Source organism: Budorcas taxicolor, chromosome 22 (assembly GCF_023091745.1).
Source record: "Budorcas taxicolor isolate Tak-1 chromosome 22, Takin1.1, whole genome shotgun sequence".
Taxonomy (NCBI): Eukaryota; Metazoa; Chordata; class Mammalia; order Artiodactyla; family Bovidae; genus Budorcas; species Budorcas taxicolor.
The window spans coordinates 44,916,731-44,936,916 of NC_068931.1; the positions used below are offsets into that span (position 1 = coordinate 44,916,731).

Below are 20,186 nucleotides of genomic sequence, written 5' to 3' on the forward strand. Positions count from 1 at the left end.
CTTAGACTTCCTTTCGTCATAGTTGGCTTTGATGGTGACTCAGCCGGCTGTGGCTTTGGTATAAGAAGCATCTAGCTTGTTACTGGACTGGAGGACTCATCTCTATTCTTGGACCCACAACCATAAAAATTAGTAACAATTCAATGAAAGACTGTGCGTGTGTCTGCCCCTCTGCTCCCATATAATACAATTTGGGGATGTGTACTTTCTGGTTTGATTTCTTTCAAATCATTTTTTTTTTTTTTTCTTTTTCTAATGCCATAGATAAGTAGGATGGGACTTCTGGAACTTAGTTTGAGTTCCCTTTGGGGGTCATTTTTTCCTGCCTGCCATGGCTAATTATCTCTCTGCTTCTCAGTTGCAGATCTGATCTCTTCTGAACAACCTCACGGTGTCTTCTTCCCTGGGGCTCTGAGCCCAGCCGGACCACTTTCTCCTTGGAATTTTGGGTGCCGTCTCTTCTCGCCTTGCCCTTTTCCCTGTCTCCCTCTTGAGAACTCTTGGCAACTGGAGGATTGTCATGGAGTCCAGGGAAGTCTTAAGTGGCTCCCGGCAAAGGGGGAGTGAGTCGGAATTCCTGCCAGTCCCCTCAGCCAAGCCCTCGACTACTCCTAGCTGTACAGGAGAACCTTTGCTGTCTGCTCCGGAGACTGGGAAGGGAATCCCAGCAGGTGGAGAACGCATGGAGCCAGAGGAGGAGGATGAACTGGGCTCAGGACGGGATGTGGATTCCAACTCCAATGCAGACAGTGAGAAATGGGTGGCAGGAGATGGCCTGGAAGAACAGGAGTTTTCTATCAAGGAGGCCAATTTCACAGAGGGGAGTCTGAAACTGAAGATTCAGACCACAAAACGGGCTAAGAAACCCCCAAAGAATCTGGAGAACTATATATGCCCACCTGAGATCAAGATCACCATCAAGCAGTCGGACCAGAAGGTGTCCCGTGCTGGGAAAAATAGCAAAGCCGCAAAGGAGGAGGAAAGAAGCCACTCCAAAAAGAAGGTAGGGATCCCTGTTGGCCAGGTGTTTTGGTTTGCTTTTGCCGTTTTATCCTCAACTGTTAGGGGGCTACTTGCTTATTTATAAATTACTCATTTCTCTGATGGAACACTTGTGGCCTACAGAAAATGTCTTCTGTGTCTTGGTATAGTATCCAGTTTAATAATGGCTTCTACTGACTGAAAACAAAATGAAAAAAAAAAACTACAATTATATTCCTGGAAGTTCTTATTTATTATGTGGCAGCCAATTGGCTGGGTCAGATCTGGCTAGTGTGAGAGAATTTTGAGGGTGCTTTTTGTTTTTTTTGGTTTGATATTTATATCTGTTCTCATAGTGAAGAGTAGGAAGTTGAAAATTTTGGTCATTCAGAACAGTCAAGCACCGTTATAACACTCTTTTGGTTTTAGTCATTTCTGTACGTCTTTCTAAAATAGACAAGTCGCTTACTTGAGTGAGGAAGCCCAGTCTAAATAGTAAATTGAGGCTCTTCTCGGCTGAGAGATCATCTTCCCGGGAGCCAGTGGTGAGCTTTTGAGCTGGCGCTGGAAAAATGGAAGGGACAGGGCACTGCTGAGGCTTCGTCTAACACGTTGTAAACTTCTCAGGTGAAGTGTTGGATGAACTCAGTGTTTTGTCATTTTCCTCATAAAAGGCAATGTGGGTGTGGAAAGCAGATCTCTAGGTGATTAATGATATAGTTTGGTTGAATGTATGGATCTAAGGTTTTGTTTTGTGTCGCACAGGGTTACAGAGACCTCCTTTCCTGGGAGGGGTGTGGCACTCAGCTGTGATGGCAGCGGGCTGCCCTAGTCTAGAAAGTTTTTATCCAAGAGTCTCTGGGTCTTGTGAACAGCTCTGCAAGGAGTCCTCTTGTTGACAAGAGTTTTGGAGTTTTAAGTTGTGGATGTTAACCAGAGTCTTTGTAATTCTGTCACATCTTATTTATTAATATTTGGACTCTGGGCATGATCGGAGGTAAAATGGCCCATATGAGTGAACCTTTCTCCTTTATAGCCCAGAAATAATCTAGTTTTTCTGTTGCCAGTGATTTTTGAGCTTTGGTATAGTCATTTTCAATAAACTGCTAAGAATCATGTGGTTTCTTTAGTGTTGGGCTGTGCCTTTCCTCATGCTAGGTGTATTGGCTGATGTGTTGCAGTTAAAAAAAAAAAAAGGACTAGAAAAGACTTTTCTGGGTGGCCAACACTTTTAGTTTGCTCAGACTAACCTGGTTTTCAAACAGAAAGTCCTGTATCCAGGACCCCCTTCAACCCTGAGCAAGCCAGGGCAGTTGACGTCTTCTTTAACATTTGGAACACAAAAAAAACCTTTAGAAATTGGTGTGTTTTTACCTAGCATAGAGGTAAGTGCTTTCACTTCTCCTGTCCCCGTTTACAACTTTGCGATGCTTTCTGGGTTCTCTGATATAAAATCAAAGATTATCTATATGTACATGGAAACTTTAGATATTTTTGCAAGCAAATGCAAAGAAATGCTAGCAGGCTCCACTTAGAAAGTTAAATTTTGCTCTGGAGTTGAAGTCTCTTCAGCTTTGAAAATGAATATCTTTGTCGTTGGTCACTGAGATGGCGCAAAGAGTATTGTTGGATTTTTGTGGGGGAGAGCAGTCTTGAAAACTGTGGGAACTGTTTTCCCTTCATCACCATCACCGCCAGAATTTGAGAAGCAGCTCACAGTTTAGGGTGCGCAAACCAAAATTCACAATCCTAGAAAGAGTAAGTTGTCCTGATCAGCACTACTTCCTTAAGGCCATAAGACTGTTCCCAAATTTAGGCATCTGTCTATTGGAATGCCCCAGAATAAAACTCTGGAATTTGTTCACAGAGATGATTTCAAAGCTGAAATGTGCAGTGGACCTCCACTCTCATATCTGAAATTCTCAGGCTGGTGATTCTCACCCAAAAAGTTGGATGCCCTTTGTGTACTTCATTGGAAAGAGAGATGAAATTGCTTCTTTGAATATGTGACCTACTAAGTATGCATTTCTAAGCCTGAGCAATTGGAGGTGGAGAGAAAAAGGGGGAGGGCTGAAATCAAATGCATAACGCTGTGTTATGCTGGCTCTGTAATGGGAATATCTATGAAAATTGCTTTGTATTTTATTTCTTTATCCTTTCTACATTATGTCTAGAGCTGATACTTTTCAGAGATGAAGGAATAGTTATCAGTACTGGGTCTTGATCATTTTAGGTGATAGGAAGGTCTCTGATCTGTATTGGAGTAGTCTGGTAAGTTTATTACTCTTTTAGTTCCTGTTGTTTTGCCAGCCAGGAGTAAGCAAAAGCTGGAGCTAAGGCAGAGAAGTGGAAACCTTGTCTACCATTTGTACAGAAAAGTTCAGTGGAATGAGCTTGCAGAATTTATTTGTATGAATGGGAACTACATGATCATTAATTTTGGAACAGGGAAAAGGATGAGGATGGCATTTTGTAAGCAGTAGGTCAGTGTGTTACTCTAAAATCTAGTCTTCTGGATCTTTTATTGTGCGGCAAGTTGCTCATTGAAGAAGTGTACATGGAGTGATCACTGGGAGTCAGGTCTTTTGCTAAGCACTTAGGAAACAGCTCTGTTGAGCTGGTCCTTGATTGAGTAGAGATGCCTCCTTGGGTGTCATCTGATCATATATGCTGACTTAGAACAGGGTTGGTAAACTAGTCTGTGGGCAAAATTCAGCCCCCTGCCTATTTTTGTACAGCTTGCAAGCAAAGAATGGTTGGGAAAAAATAAAAAAGAGAATAATATTTTGTAACATGGGAAAATTATATGAAATTCAAATTTCAATGTCCTTAAATACAGTTTCATTGGAATGGAGCCACATCTATTTATTTATATTTTGGCTACGGCTACTTTTGCACTTCGACAGCAGAGTTGAGTAGTTGTGACAGAGAATGTATGGCCCTCAGAGCTTAAACTATCTGCTATCTGGTTCTTACCAGAAACACTTGTTGACCCTTGACTCAGGGGAAGGGCAGGGAGTTTTAGGATTACAAGGATTTTGTTTTATCTCATTTTGTTTTGAAAGATTTATCCTCCAAACTTGGAGGCTGGGAAAATGAGTGTTAATCATTATATGCTTTGTTGCTGGTTGTTTTTGTTTGTTTTACTTTTGCAGACCAATCAGTTTTGTTCAAGTCATTGTTTGGCAGCCTTAGGCAAAGACAGCTTATATTGGATCCCAAATGATTTGCTTTTTCTTTTCTTTTTTTTTTTTTGGTAAAAGGAAAGTTCTATAGGATAATTATGGCATTCCTTACATATCACAGCTAGTTCTCTTCTATTTCTGTTTGTACATGTTCTGCTGCTGTGTGTGTGGTATCCTTCAGAGCTTTATTCTGAATTTCACACCTAGACCCAATCTTCCAAACTGGAGAATTGTTACAGATTTTCAGATACCATGGCCACGTCAGTCATAGGATGTTAGGAGGGACCCATGAGAACATACCACTGCATTGGCTCAAGGGTGCATGGACTTGTCTAACCAGTGGACAGGTCACCTCCCTTCCAAGTAAACTTAGGGTGACACTTGAGATGCTGTCTGGTAGAGGATTTATGATGAACTGATTTATGTGATGTGTAAGAGCAGCATTTGGTAAGAAGTGGTGACTGAGAAGAGAACTCAGAATTTCAGGGCCTCAGAGTTGTCCTTTGAGCAGGTCCTGGGTTGCACATGGATCCTATAAATGCACCTTGCTCTTTATCACAGCACCCATGTTGTTACATCTTAGACTGACTCAGGTAAGTGGAATTATAATGTAAGCTTCCTCTATTTCCCCTCTAGGTCACTCAATAAAAACAATAGAGAATATGAGAATGAATCTCTAGAAGCAAGTTCAGGTATAACATGTGGACTTAAAATGTTCTAGCAGTGACAGGTTTTTAAGAGGCTCATAGCTGGACAAAGCTTAGCAGCTCTCCTCTTTCTGAGGGCTTTCTGTGGGAGTCAGGACACTCACCAGATTCAGTGGCATGAGGAGAGGGGGTTCTGAGACAAGGACTATACAGTGACCCAAGGTTGGAAGTGTGGCATGGCTTTCAGCATCAACTGTCTTTGTGATTCTGGATTTGGAGTATAACCTTGCTGAAGCCCCAGTTTCCTCATCTGCCAAATAGAGATGATAGTTTCCACATGATATAACCCAATGGAAGATTTTTTTAAAAGATGGGAAATGTACATTGTACATGTCATAGGAACAGTTCCAATTTATTGAGCCACATGTCAGACCTTCAGCTAACTCTTTTATCTCTATTTGCTTTCTCTATGGAGAAGGCAATGGCACCCCACTCCAGTACTCTTGCCTGGAAAATCCCATGGACGGTGGAGCCTGGTAGGCTGCAGGAGCCTGGTAGGTTGCTAAGAGTGGATGCAACTGAGCTACTTCACTTTCACTTTCATGCATTGGAGAAGGAAATGGCAACCCACTCCAGTGTTCTTGCCTGGAGAATCCCAGGGTCGGGGGAGCCTGGTGGGCTGCCGTCTATGGGATTGCACAGAGTCGGACATGACTGAAGTGACTTAGCAGCAGCAGCATTAGTCCTTATAACAGTCCTGTCAGATGAGAGATATTTACAGATGAGGAAATTGAGGCTCAGTGGCTTCACATAAGCAGAAGCAGGGTTGGCCTTGAAAGTCAGTTCTTCTAGACTGTTTCGCCAATGCTGGAGTCCAAGCCCCAAGTGCCCACACTGGAAAGGGCTGCTGGAAGGTGAGGATCCAGCTCGAGGGCATTTCTCTCCTACTTTCCCACACGGTAAGGGTGGCAAGATCATGAGCTGGTACACTGTCTTTAATTCCAAGTGTTTCAAAGTGTCATGAGTTAAAGTCTTATTTTCTCCCTTATTCTGCTTGTGGATTATTATTTGCTTTTGACCAAAATGCAACTTCTATTTTGTGTTTTTTTGATTTAATGTTCACCTTTACCCGGCTTCATCAGGAGAACTGATTTTCCGTAGTAATCTCATATTCCTCAGAGTCTGCCATGGTCCTAGGAAGATGTTCAGGATTCCTTCTCAGTAACCCCACATAGAACATCATCATACATGTGTGGAAAGAACCTGTATTTTCTTCTAAGTACTCATAGCCCTCTCTTAGGAAGTCTAATAGGTTACAAATTCATTTACTCATCCTTCAAATAGCACCCTCCTTGTGTCAAACCCACAAAGTATGAAGAGGAAAAAGTTTTTTAGGTGATGTAGATGGAAAGCGAGTCTGGCATCAGATTGCAGAGAGTGATGAATGTCAAATAAGTAAATGAGTTTGCATTTAATTCTGTAAATAATGGGAGTGCTCTGCAGATTTTGAACTGCAGAAAGGAAGGGTTGTGGGTCCAGGGAACGTAATGAGAGTGATGTAGGTTAGAGAGGCACGAAAGTGGTCCACTTGAGAGTTAGGAGGGCTGCACCAGGGCTCTCCATTTTCCCTGTAGGCTTCTGAGAAGCAGATTTCTCATTCGACTCTCTATGGTTGTAGCAGTTTAGAGGGTGTGTTGGGCAGGGATAGAAGGTGGCTCAGACTGCTGGACCTCTGGTACTGCACCACTTCCTCCTCACTGATGGGTGGTCCTGAGCACCCGCGAGAGCCTTCCGGACCCCTTAGTGTTCAGGTGGCCCTCTCTCACTACCATTTGCCCAGCACCTTCTCTGGTCACTTCGAGGTGCATTGCTTGACTGAAGGCTTGCCCCTCCCTGTTTCAGTGCTTGTGAATGTGAGGCTTTGAACTCCAGGGTGTATGGGCTTCTTCCCCTACAACACTCTCAACCTGACTGGGAGAGTAGGTCTGGCCAGCATTTCTTCATAAGAAGCTGAATTTGCCTTGTTTAATTTTATATTTTCTCTCTACTGATTTTTTATTTTAAGCAGCATGTTCCTCTTTATTCATCAGAGTACCTGAAAATTTTGTTTCCTGATACGTTTCTCTGTGGTTATTTTATAGCTAAAAACCTTTTCCACAAAGTAATTGTATCAAGCAGCAGGTAATATTTAACATCTGGAGTTGGTGTTTGGGAAAGGACAGTGGACTTGGGGACAGGAGCCCTGGGCACCATCTCTGCCTCTGTTAATAACAGCTTCAATAAGAATGCTTTCAGTTCAGTTCAGTTCAGTTGCTCAGTCGTGTCCGACTCTTTGTGACCCCATGAATCGCAGCACGCCAGGCCTCCCTGTCTATCACCAACTCCCGGAGTTCACCCAAACTCATGTCCATCGAGTCAGTGATGCCATCCAGCCATCTCATCCTCGGTCGTCCCCTTCTTCTCCTGCCCCCAATCCCTCCCAGCATCAAAGTCTTTTCCAATGAGTCAACTCTTTACTTTCCTGAATTTCAGTTTTTTGCATGTTAAAAAAAAAACCAAAAACAGCTATTGACCTCTGAAACCTTATTTCTCTTCTAAAATCTGGAAACTTTAAGAGTCATTCTGTTAGATGAGGCAAGTCTTCCTTTCTAAGAAAACTAGTTACTATAAACAAAGTTGTTGACCTCTCTTTGGGACCCACTGTTCTGTCATTGGACTGTTTCCTTTTCGCTCCAGTGTCAAAAGGCCTAAAATCATGGGAGCGGACGTCAGAGTTGAGCTTACAAAGCGGGGAGGTTTATCGAGCTTGCATTCCATGAGGATATTCTGGGAACGTTTGGTTCCCCTCTTTCTTCCTTGTGTGCTTCTTCTTTTTCTCCTGTATTAGGGATTCCCTGGGAGTTCACAGCACCCTGCTGGCTCTTTCCCGCTGTTGTTAGTTTCACTTGGGAGTTCAACAAGGATCCTTCTTCGGTGAACTCCATACCTTTGAAGATAAACCTGTTAGAGTAAAAGTAGGAAAACTGTGTTCTGTTCTGGATGGAGAGTCATTCGTTCCTTGAACTGTTCAGGTAAGAAATAAGGGATCTGTTAGAAACATTGCTGGCCCTGATTCCAGACCAGGTTCTCTGCAGAGTACCTGCACTAGAAGCTGGTCCCCTGTAACATTAAGCAAGTCTCTTAACCCCTCGAAGCTGTTACCTAACTGTGTGAAAACCAGCGGTCATTGGAGCACTTCCTTGCTGGTGTCTTGTGGGGATGAAAGTGCCTGGTATGCTTAGCACAGCCCCTCACTCAGTACGCACCACTTTAATTCCTGTCGTGCGTGTCTCTCTTCCAGCTCACCCGCAGGACCCTCTCGGCACCAGCATGGCTAGCCACATAGTGCCCTGCAGTTGTGCTGGGTGCTCAGAGGCGTGGGCTGTCTCAGAAGCCATATATTTCTTTAGGCTGATCCTGTTTTTGTACTGCTCATGGCTATGTTGAATTGTGATAGGTGGGTTGCAGTACCAGTGTCTTATTTCTGATGCTTTCACAAGCACCTACTAATCAAACATGCCTCTAAAGCTATAGATATATATATTTTTTGGTGGTAAGAATTGGTATGGGGATTTATTTAAAGTCAATTCAAAGGTCTTTTATCTTCGATAAAAATCTTTTTTCTTTGTGGTCACTTGTCTGCCAAACCAGGATTGCTGCTGAGCTCAAAGCATGACTCAAAATGAAACTTTCAAAGTAGTGTCATAAGGACGACCAGATGGGGTTCAGCTGGTGCTTCCTTGCATCCCTGCCACACTCCCAGCATTTGTACACCCCCTCTTCTCAATCATCAATTCTACACATGCAAAAAGTCCTCTCGTATCTGCATTTCCAGTTGACCTTCAGTTACATTACCTCTTTTCTTTTTAATAAAAGGCAAAAGAAATAATTCCTTTTTGCCTTCTCTGCCCCATCCTTTGATTCTTCTGATTCCTGCAACTTTAAGTGAAAAACATCCCACCTTCAAAATGCTAGAATGCAGGACATCCCAGGATGTCCCCTCCTGCCTTCCTTGTTCCTGAGACATGAGTCACTTTGGTTGGAAAGTCGCTGCTTAAGGACTGCCTAGGCAGACAGCATGGCGATATGGCAGGGAAGTTCTCAAAGCCTGGGCCACAGGCATTGGTTCAGGCTCTTGACTGCCTTACATACAGAAATCAAAGCCAGGAGGCAATGAAGAGGTATTTTTTATCCACAGTAAGCTAAAAATTCATATTATAATTTGCACATACCAGACTACTTTGTGGAAATGGTTTCAACTTGTTTGGTTCTCAGGATGACTTGACTTGGAAGGTAGCATTAAGGCTCTGCCCCCTGCCACCCCCATAAGAGGAACCAGTGGCCAAAGGGAGAGGCGGCCAGTGAGGAGGGCAGAAGCTCAGTGGAGCCAAAGGTTCCCAAGAGGTGGGCCGATTTACACAGCATGCAAACACCTGCATGGACTCGCAGTTGTACCCAGTGCATGGAGGATTCTGAATTATGTGCTGTCTGGTGAAGCCGAGAGCCCTTGGTGCGAGCTGAGGCTGCTGTCGGAGCATGTTGGAACATGGACAGCCAGTCAGAGTCCTGCACTAAGGGCAGGTTTCAATGACATAACTTCTAGGGCTCCTTCCTAGCTTCCATAATGTTCCATTGAATCTTGCCCTAAGAAGGCCAGGGCCTCCATCTGTACCTGCAGTGTGTCTTTGTCGCTAATGTCCTAGGTTTTTTTTTTTTATTCCCTGCTTGCCCCTTCATCCCCTGGCTCACTTCTCTTGCCTTCCCACCATCCTGTGACCTCACCAGAGGACACAACGGAGGCCTTTATTGACTCTGAAAAGTCCAAGTAGTTCCCATCTTGGTACCTGGCCCATGAAACCATTTGATAATCATCATTAGTATCAAGTGCAGGTTGCTTCAGTGGTTTTTCCTAGACCATATGTATTGTGTTTTTGCCACATTGTCTTCTTCAGCTTTCACAAGTTTCAGCCAGTTTCACAGTGGGGAGGATCAGCGGAAGTGGAGAAGAATGGGTACAGAATTCTTGAAGGGATATGAACAGATCGCCGTTCTGTCCCTCATGGTGGGACACCATGCCTTCCAATAAGAAGTAATCATTTGCAGGTATGAATGTGCCCAGGAACGTGGGCAGCCTTTCATGCCAAGACAGTTATTTGTTCAGTGCTGTGAATGAAAACATGTTCACAGCACTGAACAATCAGGGGATTTCAGCATTGTTCTCTACAGACTGTATCCCTGGAGAACTGTCTTAAAGGAGCTGCTTCTCATGGTGGATCATGAGTAGAGCTAAAGGGGATCTAGTTGTAGCATACAATGGGAATCTGTCATTTCTCCATCTTTGCCCTTTCAGGCGAGCCAGAGATGGACACAGGTTTATCTGGGTGTGTGGCTCTTTCTTGCACCATCAGGTTCCTGAACTTACCAGTCTTCCACTGGATTCCTCCCATTGACTAAGTGGCAGGTCAGCATCATGCTGGGATGTGGGTGCTGTTGGGTCGTGAAAGCAGCCATGATTAGGAGATCCAGAAAGGGTCTGAAAACCAGGAGTTAAATCTGACATAGGCTAGAACCTGGCACCAGATCAGGAGACAGGTGAAGGCCAATCACAGAAGGTATGGGTCAAAAGGAAAGAAAGGGTCCACAGCTGGGTCACACTTCCAGCATCCTGGACTTCACTAAGAGTCAGAAGAGCCTCTGAATATTTCCATTTCAACTTCCTTTGTAAAAAAACAGAAGACACCTTCCAATATCCCTCATGGACAGTTATTTGGCTGCTTCTCAATGGCCCTCAGGGAGGAGACTCGCTGTAACCTCTTGAGGCAGCTCTGGTTTTAGTAAAACTCTTTCTTACATTGCACCAAAATTATTCTTTTAAAACAGGACTATTTCCAGTTCCTGAAACTATTTCTGGGATTCCATGGTTTTTGGATGCTAAGGCACCTTGGTTCCTGTGCCAGGGATGCTAGTTTGTCTATGTCCTTCCTAAAAGGCTTCAGTGGGGAGGGGCTCACAGAGCAGAGGACAATACCAGCAGGTGGTCTGGCTGCAGGGGATTGTGCCCTCCTTTACTGTCAAGTGTAGTATCTCTATTAACAGGTCCCTGGGCTCTTTCAGCTTTCTGGCAGCTTCATCATTGCTGGTGTATACTGAACTCAAGGTCAAGGAGACTCCAACTTAGAATTGCCTTCTGCTATTTTTGAGGGTCTAAACCATTACATCCTATGTGTGCTGTGCTTAGTCGCTCAGTCATGTCTCCCTCTTTGTGACCGCATAGACTGTAGCCAGGCTGCTCTGTCCATGGGGATTCTCCAGGCAAGAATACTGGAGTGGGTTGTCATGCCCTCCTCCAGGGGGATCTTCCCAACCCAGGGGTCAAACCCAGGTCTCCAGCATTGCAGGCAGATTCTTTACTGTCTGAATCACCAGGGAAGCCCGTGAATATTGGAATGGGTAGCCTATTCCTTCTCCAGGGCATCTCCCTGACCCAGGAATCAAACCTGGGCCTCCTGCATTACAGGAGGATTCTTTACCAGCTGAGCTGCCAGGGGAGCCCATACATCCTACATACAGTGGTCCAAAGTATAGGTGTTTGCATTATCCTTATTATCATTTCTTTGGGCATAGTTCTAGACAGGCATCTAGGTCAAATATTAGTCAGATGGTCTGGTTAGGGTCTGTGGACTACACAGAAATAGGGCCACTTTGAAATGTAGATGCTCTCTCACAAAAGACTTCATCTTTTGTGGTTGCCCTACTGGGGCATCTCTCCATGGCTCTCCACCATCTGTGAACCTGGTTTCTCAATTACATAGTGGCCTTTTTGGATCTAATGAAAAAGGTTTTAAAAGTGCATTATCAAAGGTATTTTCTTCTTAGTTATAGTGTAAGCTCTCTGAGGACAAAAGTTGCATCTTTTATTTCCTGGCCTGGGTATTAAAGTTCTTGTTAGCTCTGTGTCAGTGAAGGTAGTTCTATGGGCGGGGGGGTGGGGAGGGGTGGGGAACCCTCTCACTCTCTTTTTTCCTTTTTTTAATCAAAATAGGTTCTGCCTAGTCAGCCCTGTGTATTTTGCATTGGTTTTTAAGAAACATCTAAAACCTTTCATCATGCTGTCTTTTCTTGTGCTCTCATCCAGATACACTGTAGCAGAGTTGAAGCTTCTAAATTCTGCATGAATCTACAGAGTTGTATGGTGTGTTCAGCATAAATGCTGCATAGGGTTTAGACAGTTCTTATTTGGAGGAATTGATCTCAGAGCATTTAGGGAAAAACCCAGGACAGTACAAGACTGTCACAGTGAGCGTTTCAGATAGTGCAGAGTGTGGAAGATTGGCGGCAACGCTCTCATCTGCCCAGCACCTTTACGAAAGATCTGCCTCACCCAACTGTGACCTCTTTCTGGATTGTTCTTGGGATAGTTCCATGAAGTAGCTGTTAGTCCTCCCTGTTTTAAAGACTGAGGGAGGGACTTTGAGGGTTTTCAATCAGGGTTTCCCAGGATTACAACCAGGGGAGAGGGAGTGGGGAGACTCAAAGCTACATCAGATCCTCGGATTCCTGGTTTCTGGCAGTAGGAAGCCATCATTGAACAGTGCACTTTAGCTGGTCCTGCTGTTATCTCCTCAAGGAGAGAATAATTGAATTCTATTTGCTCCTCCTGCCTGTCCTTGATCTAGGCTGTGGATGAACCTGGGTGTTGTAGCTTCATCTGGGAGACACACAGCTCCTTTCTTGGGCCCATAGCCATCTCCCTGATGGAGAATATTCAGCAGGACATGGCCACAGTGAGACCTGGTAAGAAGTGATGGCTGGCAGTGCATGCAGCATGGGGCAGTGGATAATAGGCTCACTGAGACTTAATCTAGAGCTGTTTACAAAAATATTCTCAAATATCCTGGTTTGGGCTGAAAATGTGGGATTCAGCAAAGGCCCCTTCCAAAACAAGATTCCATTGAGTCCTGTCTGGCCTGAGACTTGAGGGAAGGGTGGCCACCCTGTGCTGGGGGTTCTGGTTTTGATTTCTTCTTCTGCCTTTAGCAAATGAATCTCTGTTTTCTCATATTTAACAGGGCATTAATGCTGTGTCTCTTTCTTACACATTACTTTGAAGATAATTTGAGTGAATGGTTGTAAAAGGGTTCTGAAATGTTAAAAATGCAATGGAAATATAAGACTTTTCTGTAGAACGGCCCTATAGTAGATTATTAACAAACTGTGGTCTCTAATTAAACTTTTCCAGGCTTCCTCTAATATCCCCCCATCCCTAGCCTCTCTCTACCCCAGCATTGGATAAAGGCTCCAGACGCGCCTGTGATAAACAGCAGCTGGAGGTTGGACACGATCAGTGGCCTAGTCCAGGTCACCACCACATGGAGTAACTGCCCTTTGTGAAATTCTGGGGCAAGAGGTCAGCTCTCTTTCCCCATCTTTGTCACTTCTCAGTCATCTGTATCCCAGTGGCAGTTGTGTTATCCCAGCACCCTTCCCCTCCCCCCCTACCTCCCCACCCCATCCCCCTCTCATGGAGCCCAGTAAAAAACCATCTGCTGAGTTGGCTTTCAGAAGATTTTTTTTTAAATACCAATTTCCCTTTGTTCCGAGGCAACCTCCAATCAGAGCTGGGGTCTGCTGGGTTTGGTGAGAGGCTGGTATTGTGTTTCATGCTCCCGGAGGAAAGGTTGTCCACTTGCTTTTCTTTTTGATTCGATTCCCTGCCATTCTGCAGGAGAGGCAGAGGTTGCAGCTGCTGCTGTCAGCTGTAAATGGGGGACCCCCTTGTTTAAGAACATGCATGTTAATCCTTTAGGCGGGGGTGGAAAAAACAAAAAACAAAACAGAAAAAAAAATTAAAACCATCACTAGCAAAAGTATTTCTTCCTGTTCCCACCTCATTTTGTAGGTCACACAAAATCTTACTGGTTGCTTAAGCTTAGGGCCTGTTGTCCTTGGATGTTCGCTTGAAGGTCTTTTGATGTCCAGCTTCTTATGTTTCCTGATTTCCTGCTGAAGAATATGAACTGTGCATCAGAGGCAGAAGAGAGTCATTCTGTGATGGAAAACTTGAATCACAGGGAAAGCCATCGGCCGTGAAAGCTACCATTTTGTTGTTGAGCTGGGACCCTTGCCAAGCACTTGACACACAGTCTACTGACTCCTTCCCACCATGGCAGTGGAGGTGTTTTTATCCCCATTTTGCAGTTGTGTGCATGAGGTACAGAAACCCCCAGTGCCTTGCCTCGGTCTTAGGATTGGGAAGCTGGGATTCCAGCGTGTCCACCCTCTAAACCCTGAGGCAGCTCCTCACTTGGGGCTCAGCAGGACTGAACCTAAGGTGGGGGCCTGAGATCCTAGCTTTCTAACCCTGCCCCCCGAAGACCCACAGGCAAGGGGCCTTCTCAATGCTTCCGTTTCTCTGTAAACTGGAACCAGATTAGCTAGATTTCAGAGAACTCAGAGGGACTGTTTGTTCACATCTCCTGAAAGTTTTATAAGCTCTTCTATTCCTGAACCTTGGGCATTGGTTGTTTTTCTGGCACCCTCTACAAGATGAGTGAAAATCCTCTTAGCAGGTTTCGGAGATGTTCTGAGATAACTTCTCAAGTGGTCCTGTGACTTTGTGCACAGAGCACCCTGCCAGCCTCTGGCCTTGCACCCCCAGCCCTCACATACGCTCCTAGCCTTCACTCCTGGGTATTGCTGGGTGAGAACTCTTTACCAACTAAAGGATGTGTTTTGCTCCTTTATGGTAATGAGACGATAGATCGGGGAACGAACACATGATAATTCTGTAAATTGGTGAAACCCCATAAAGTTGCTTTTAAACATACCATCTCCTTCCTCCTTTCACTGTTAGGTTGGAATTATGACCCAGAGCACAGAGGGGCTGGAGGATCTGCCTAGAATGGAATATAAAATAAAACAGACACAACAGAAAGAGAGAGAGAGGCCAGGGCTTTTCTTTTGCTTCCTTCTGAGCAGATAGAATTTTCCAAGGTAACTTATAATGCGTGTGTGTCTGTTTTTATTTTAGTATCTTAAAATACATTGTAGGCTCCTGTCAATGTGAATTATAAGAAATATAGTGACTTGACTTAGCAATCAAGTCAGCTTTGCACTTGAAAATATCAATGAAGTCCTTGTTCAAAACCTTACTATATGAACTGAAGTAATTTTTACTAAATGGTCTCTCCTTCACTTTCTAATACAATCCACGAGTAAAAATAAATCTTGCCTGAATCAATTCAGAGAAAGAGCCAGAGAAGACATGTAGACACACTGGATTAGGTGAGAGAGGTTCTAATTGATGGTGTCCATAAGCTGGGTGACAGTGGGTGCAGGGGCAATGGGCCTGGGGCCAAGAAGAATGGTCCCTATACTCAGCTCTGCCAGCTGACTCAGGCTGTACTTTGAGTTAGCCTGGGTCGCTTTCTAGCTCTGTTTCACCTGAGGCTTCGGTTCTCAGAGGTCTGAAAGCAGGAGGAATAGGAGGAAATAGTGAAAGGAGAATGTTGACTTCAGAACAGTGGGCTCTGCTAGGCTTGAGAAAGGGGCCCCAACAAAGAGTCCCAGAGCTGAGCTGAGCAGCCCTCAGGGCCCCTGCTGATACTAACTGTCCACTCACGGGGCTTCCTTTCTTCTGCATCACTGAGTCATTCATTCACTCATTTAATAAAAGGCATTTTCTTCATTTCCTATGTGTTGCATTTGTCCTTGAGATTTTGAGTATAGAAAGAAGAAGAGAGAAAAGCAAGGTTGGCCAGAGGCGTGAAAAAAATCACATCATGCCTTTAGCAGAAAGAGCGGAACCCAGAAAAAGTAATGGAGAAGATGGAAGTAGAAATCTGCGGTGTACTGGGACAAATCAGGTACAAGAGCAGAGGCCATGTGAGCACTAGTGCCTGGAAAGGGAAGGAGAGAAGGACAGCGGCTGAAAGAAATGGTGGGGCGCGGGGCAGGGGAATGGTTTATGCTTATGGGCTGGGGGAGGGCTGCCTCTGCAAGGCTCCCTCTGTCCAGGCAGCCAGTGCAGGGGAAGGATGGAGCGGTGAGAAAGTGGGTGCTCCTGGATGAGCTTGGCTTTTGGTCCTGGACCTCTCAGAAGTACTTACTGCTCCACCCTAGCGACTGATGGCTTTCTACCAGTGTGGAAATCGCTGCTCACATCCCCTTGGGGGGAGCCATGCAGGTGGGCCTGAGAAGGGCTGCCGCAGGCTGGACCAGCTGTGCCCCCTCCAGCTCCCGGGAGGAGCAGGTGCTGAACTTCTGGATGCCTGGCTTTCCTTCTGGCTTCATTCCTAAATGACAGCTGACCTTTGCTTCTGATATTAGGCCTGCAGCAGAACCCACTCCTTCAGGGCGGACTGCCCTGCATCAGTGGCTGCTTCGGCTCATTGTGTTAAGCCCAGGGAGACGGTTGCTGGTCCTTGAAGCTCCTCTTTCTCCAAAGAGGACAAGCCAGTTGTGGGGGTTCACCCTGTGGACAGTGGAGGCAAAGAGCTTGAGAGGAAGACATATGTTTCGGAAATGATCCGAGCGAGGCCTGGAGGACATCAGACAGGATGCAGAGCCACGTCCTTCTGTCGTCATGGTCTGAGGAGCTCTGTCTGGGGAGCCCTAAGAAGGCGGTGTGGTTTGGTGTGTGTGTGTTAGTGAGTATTCAGTGTTATGTGTACCTGCATGTGTGTGTGTGTGTGTCTGGCCTCTGGGCAGATAGATATTGAATACGATGCAATAGAGCCCTAACTGAGAAGCAGATTAGTCTCTGCCCCTAACCACCTGGGTTTCCTCCCTGCCTCTGTTCTTAGGAGTTCCATCTTGAAATGAAGGCAATGAAGCAGAAGATACCGAAGTCTTTTCCAACTCTCATATTCCAGTAAATTGCCATACAAATACTGATTCATGTAACTAGGAGACGTATTAATATATGGGCTTGGCTTGACCTAATTATTACTTTCATAACATGCCTAGTTTTGTAGTAGTCACCTATGTGTATTAACTACATATTAATTTGAGAAAAGGGTAGACATATTCTGTGATAGTTGATGTGAATGATGACAGACAGTGAAAAAGCAGGGAACTCATGTGTGTACCTGGGCAGGCAAAAGAATGCAGAGTCCTTCCTCCCAGTTTATATGGACTTGTTTGGCCTTCAGAGAAGGCTCTGAGCTTCACCTCTTGTTGGGGAGGTTGGGTCCAAGCAGGATGGTTATTTCGTGCCAGACGCTGGGGTGTGCGAACAGTTCAGAGAAGGATGCAGAAACAGAGGAGGCTTGAATGGATCTTGATGGAAGCAGAGTATAGTTCAGTTCAGTTCAGTCATGTCTGACTCTTTGTGACCCTATGGACTGCAGCACGCCAGGCCTCCCTGTACATCACTAACTCTTGGAGTTTTTTAAACTCATGTCCATTGGGTTGGTGATGCCATCCAACCATCTCATCCTCTGTCATCCCTTTCTCCTCCCAGCTTCAATCTTTCCCAGCATCAGGGGCTTTTCAAATGTCAGCTCTTTGCATCAGGTGGCCAAAGTATTGGAGTTTCAGCTTTAACATCAGCCCTTCCAATTAATATTCAGGATTGATCTCCTTTAGAATGGACTGGTTGGACCTCCTTGCAGTCCAAGGGACTCTCAAGAGTCTTCTCCAACACCACAGTTCAAAACGAGGGAAAAGCAGCTCAGGTATTTCTGAGTCATGGTCCTGGGGTGAGGGTGCTCACTGTATGCCTTGAACCCATTGGGCTGGCCTGCAGGGTTTACCTGGAAATCCAGAGTGCAGGAAAACCGTGGGAGAGCAGATGAGGAATCTGACTTCTTCTTTAATGGGACAAAAAAGGTATGATACCATCCACCTCCACACTGGGGAGCAGAGAGCTGGGGAGTCTGTGGAGAGCTGCTTTAGGAAATCAAAATATAACAGCATTGGAGGGAAGCGGGCCCAGAGTAGACAGGCCCAGAGGCCTACTGCAGCACACAGTGAAGAGAGAAAGTGCCCTTGGTTTTTGCTGTCCCACCGAGGAGGCCTAAGCAGCTTTCAGCAGGTGAAAAGGAACGGCTTCTTGAATTTTGATTCCTGTGACTTAGAGAAGCTCAGTCGCTTTCTTAAGAATCCATTGACTGTGTGTTAGGGACACTTGTATCCCTGGTGGCTCAGATGGTAAAGAATCTGCCTGTAATGTGGAAGACCTGGTTTGATCCCTGGGTTGGGAAGATCCTTGGAGGAAGGCATGGCAACCCACTGTGCTGGGAGGATCCTCCTGGAGGAGGGCATGGCAACCCACTCCAGTATTCTTGCCTGGAGAATCCCCATGGACAGAGGAGCCTGGTGACCTACAGTCCATGGAGTCGCATAGGGACACTTATGAAAAGATGATTAGAAAGTTCCAGAAGGGGTTGAGGAGTTTACAAAAGTCCCAAATCTAGCATTTTGCTGTGGAGTTTTATTTCCAATTATCTGTTTTACTGTTTTGTTTTCTGCGATGCTTTGCGCCCATTCCTCTGCTACTACTGAGTTCTCCAGCTCAGTATGTGCATGCGTGCTAAGTCACTTCAATCATGTCCGACTCTGTGCAGTGCTATGGACTGTAACCCGCCAGGCTCCGCTGTCTATGGGGATTCTCCGGCAAGAATACTGGAGTGGATTGCCATGCCCTCCTCCAGGAGATCTTCCCAACCCAGAGATAAAACCCGTATCTCTTGACATCTCCTGCATTGGTAGGCAGGTTCTTTACCACTAGCGCCACCTGGGACGCCTCCAGCTCAGTAAATCTCTGCTTTTCTACCCCTTCTACAAAGAGGTGAAATGGGAAAGAAAATCCAGCATATGTTTGCTTCCCCCATCACCTCCTCTCAAACCTTTTTCAAACTCCTTTAAATGTGAACTTCCCCTACACAATGAGGAGGGACAAGTTGCACTTTTCATGTGTTAGAAAGGAACAAAATGCATATGGCCATGATGGGGAATTTCCCCCACCTTTTGAGGGCAGGTGTGAAAGAATGAATTAGGGCAATGGTGTGAAAGAATGAATTAGTTATGGCAAATCTCGTTAGTGTCCATTGTAAGGAGAGAAGCTAAGCCATCTGTGGCCACTTGCAAAATTGTTCCTTGTTTGTTTGGGCTCCCCACTGAAGCAAATCTTTGTGGCTTCTGATGATTTGCATATTGTCACTTGTTTGCCAACTGGATGGTGTCTGGACATGTGTAGGTGAGAGAGTGTCTCAGTGGACATATATGTATATGTTGGTGTGCTGTTGAAATAGATATCTGAGGGGCTGCCTTGACTGGGCTCTGGGCTTAGAGGGGGAATCCTGGGAGCTCTTATGTTATTTTTGGAACTTTCTAGTCAATGTCTCCAAGCTTTTTTGTGCTCCTGTCCCTTATTCTCCTCCGAGTCTCCCATCATCACTTCAACTTCCAAGTTCTTAACTGGTGGTGTGTGTTCTGAAAGAGGCAGAGCATATTTAGGGCAGTTTACGTCCTAGTTAAAAGCTAAGAGAGGTATGTGCCTCCAGTGTGACCACATAGTTCTGTGTCAAGATATTGTTGTTCCACCTCCATTCATTCTACAAGTATTTCCAGTGAGCCTGCTGGAGACAAGTGGTGTACTGGATGCTGTAGGGATCTAAAGGCTGCGTGACCTCCATTACCCCTGTCTTCAGGGAGCTTCCTTGGAGTACAAGGGATGCATAATGAACAACACATGCTCCGTGGATGGGATGAACAAAGTTCTGGATGTCATGCATGGAAGGATTGGTTATTATCACCCAGTGACCGCTGAAGTGTGCCCCTGAGGAAGTGTGGAAGACAGAAGATTGTGTAGGGTGTGTGGTCAGAAGGGCTCTCGTGCTAGACTTCTGGGATTTCCAGATTGGCATCCTAGGGAATGTGGCAAACACAAATCTACAAAAATTAAAAAGCAGAAATGCTCCTTTTGCTTATCATCAGGCCATCCTATGGGAAAGTTTATATAATAGGATAAGAATCTGGGACAAAATTTCGAGTTCTTCTGTGTTTATATCTAGTCACACCAGTAATTTATTCTCTCTGTGATGTTGCCACACTGCGCCTAAATTTCCCTTTTGAAAAAAAGAACATCCTGGACATCCCGCTTTTCCCTTCTTTTCCTCTTACTTTCCTTTATACTGGGCAGACTCGGGCTATAAAAAGGTTGGTGCTTTCATCTTTTCAGAAGATCCTTTTTTATACTGTAGGGGGCATTCTCCATATCTATATGAGTGGGTCAAACTGCTTCCCAGTGCTTGATGGATACACATAAAAAATATTAAAGCTGAAAGAGACCTTGAAGATCATCAGAGCGATCTTTCCTTTACAGGTGAGG

At 45.2% G+C, this 20,186-nt stretch overlaps 1 protein-coding gene across 1 annotated transcript in view; it reads left to right on the top strand.

Annotated features, from left to right (window-relative positions):
* The first annotated feature begins 520 nt into the window (after positions 1-520).
* The window catches only part of SETBP1 (SET binding protein 1), a 381,353-nt gene continuing 361,687 nt past the window's right edge, over positions 521-20,186 (top strand). Inside the window, 1 exon segment of the mRNA XM_052660539.1 lies at positions 521-1,003. Within this exon segment, the coding sequence (XP_052516499.1) occupies positions 521-1,003 (483 nt within the window).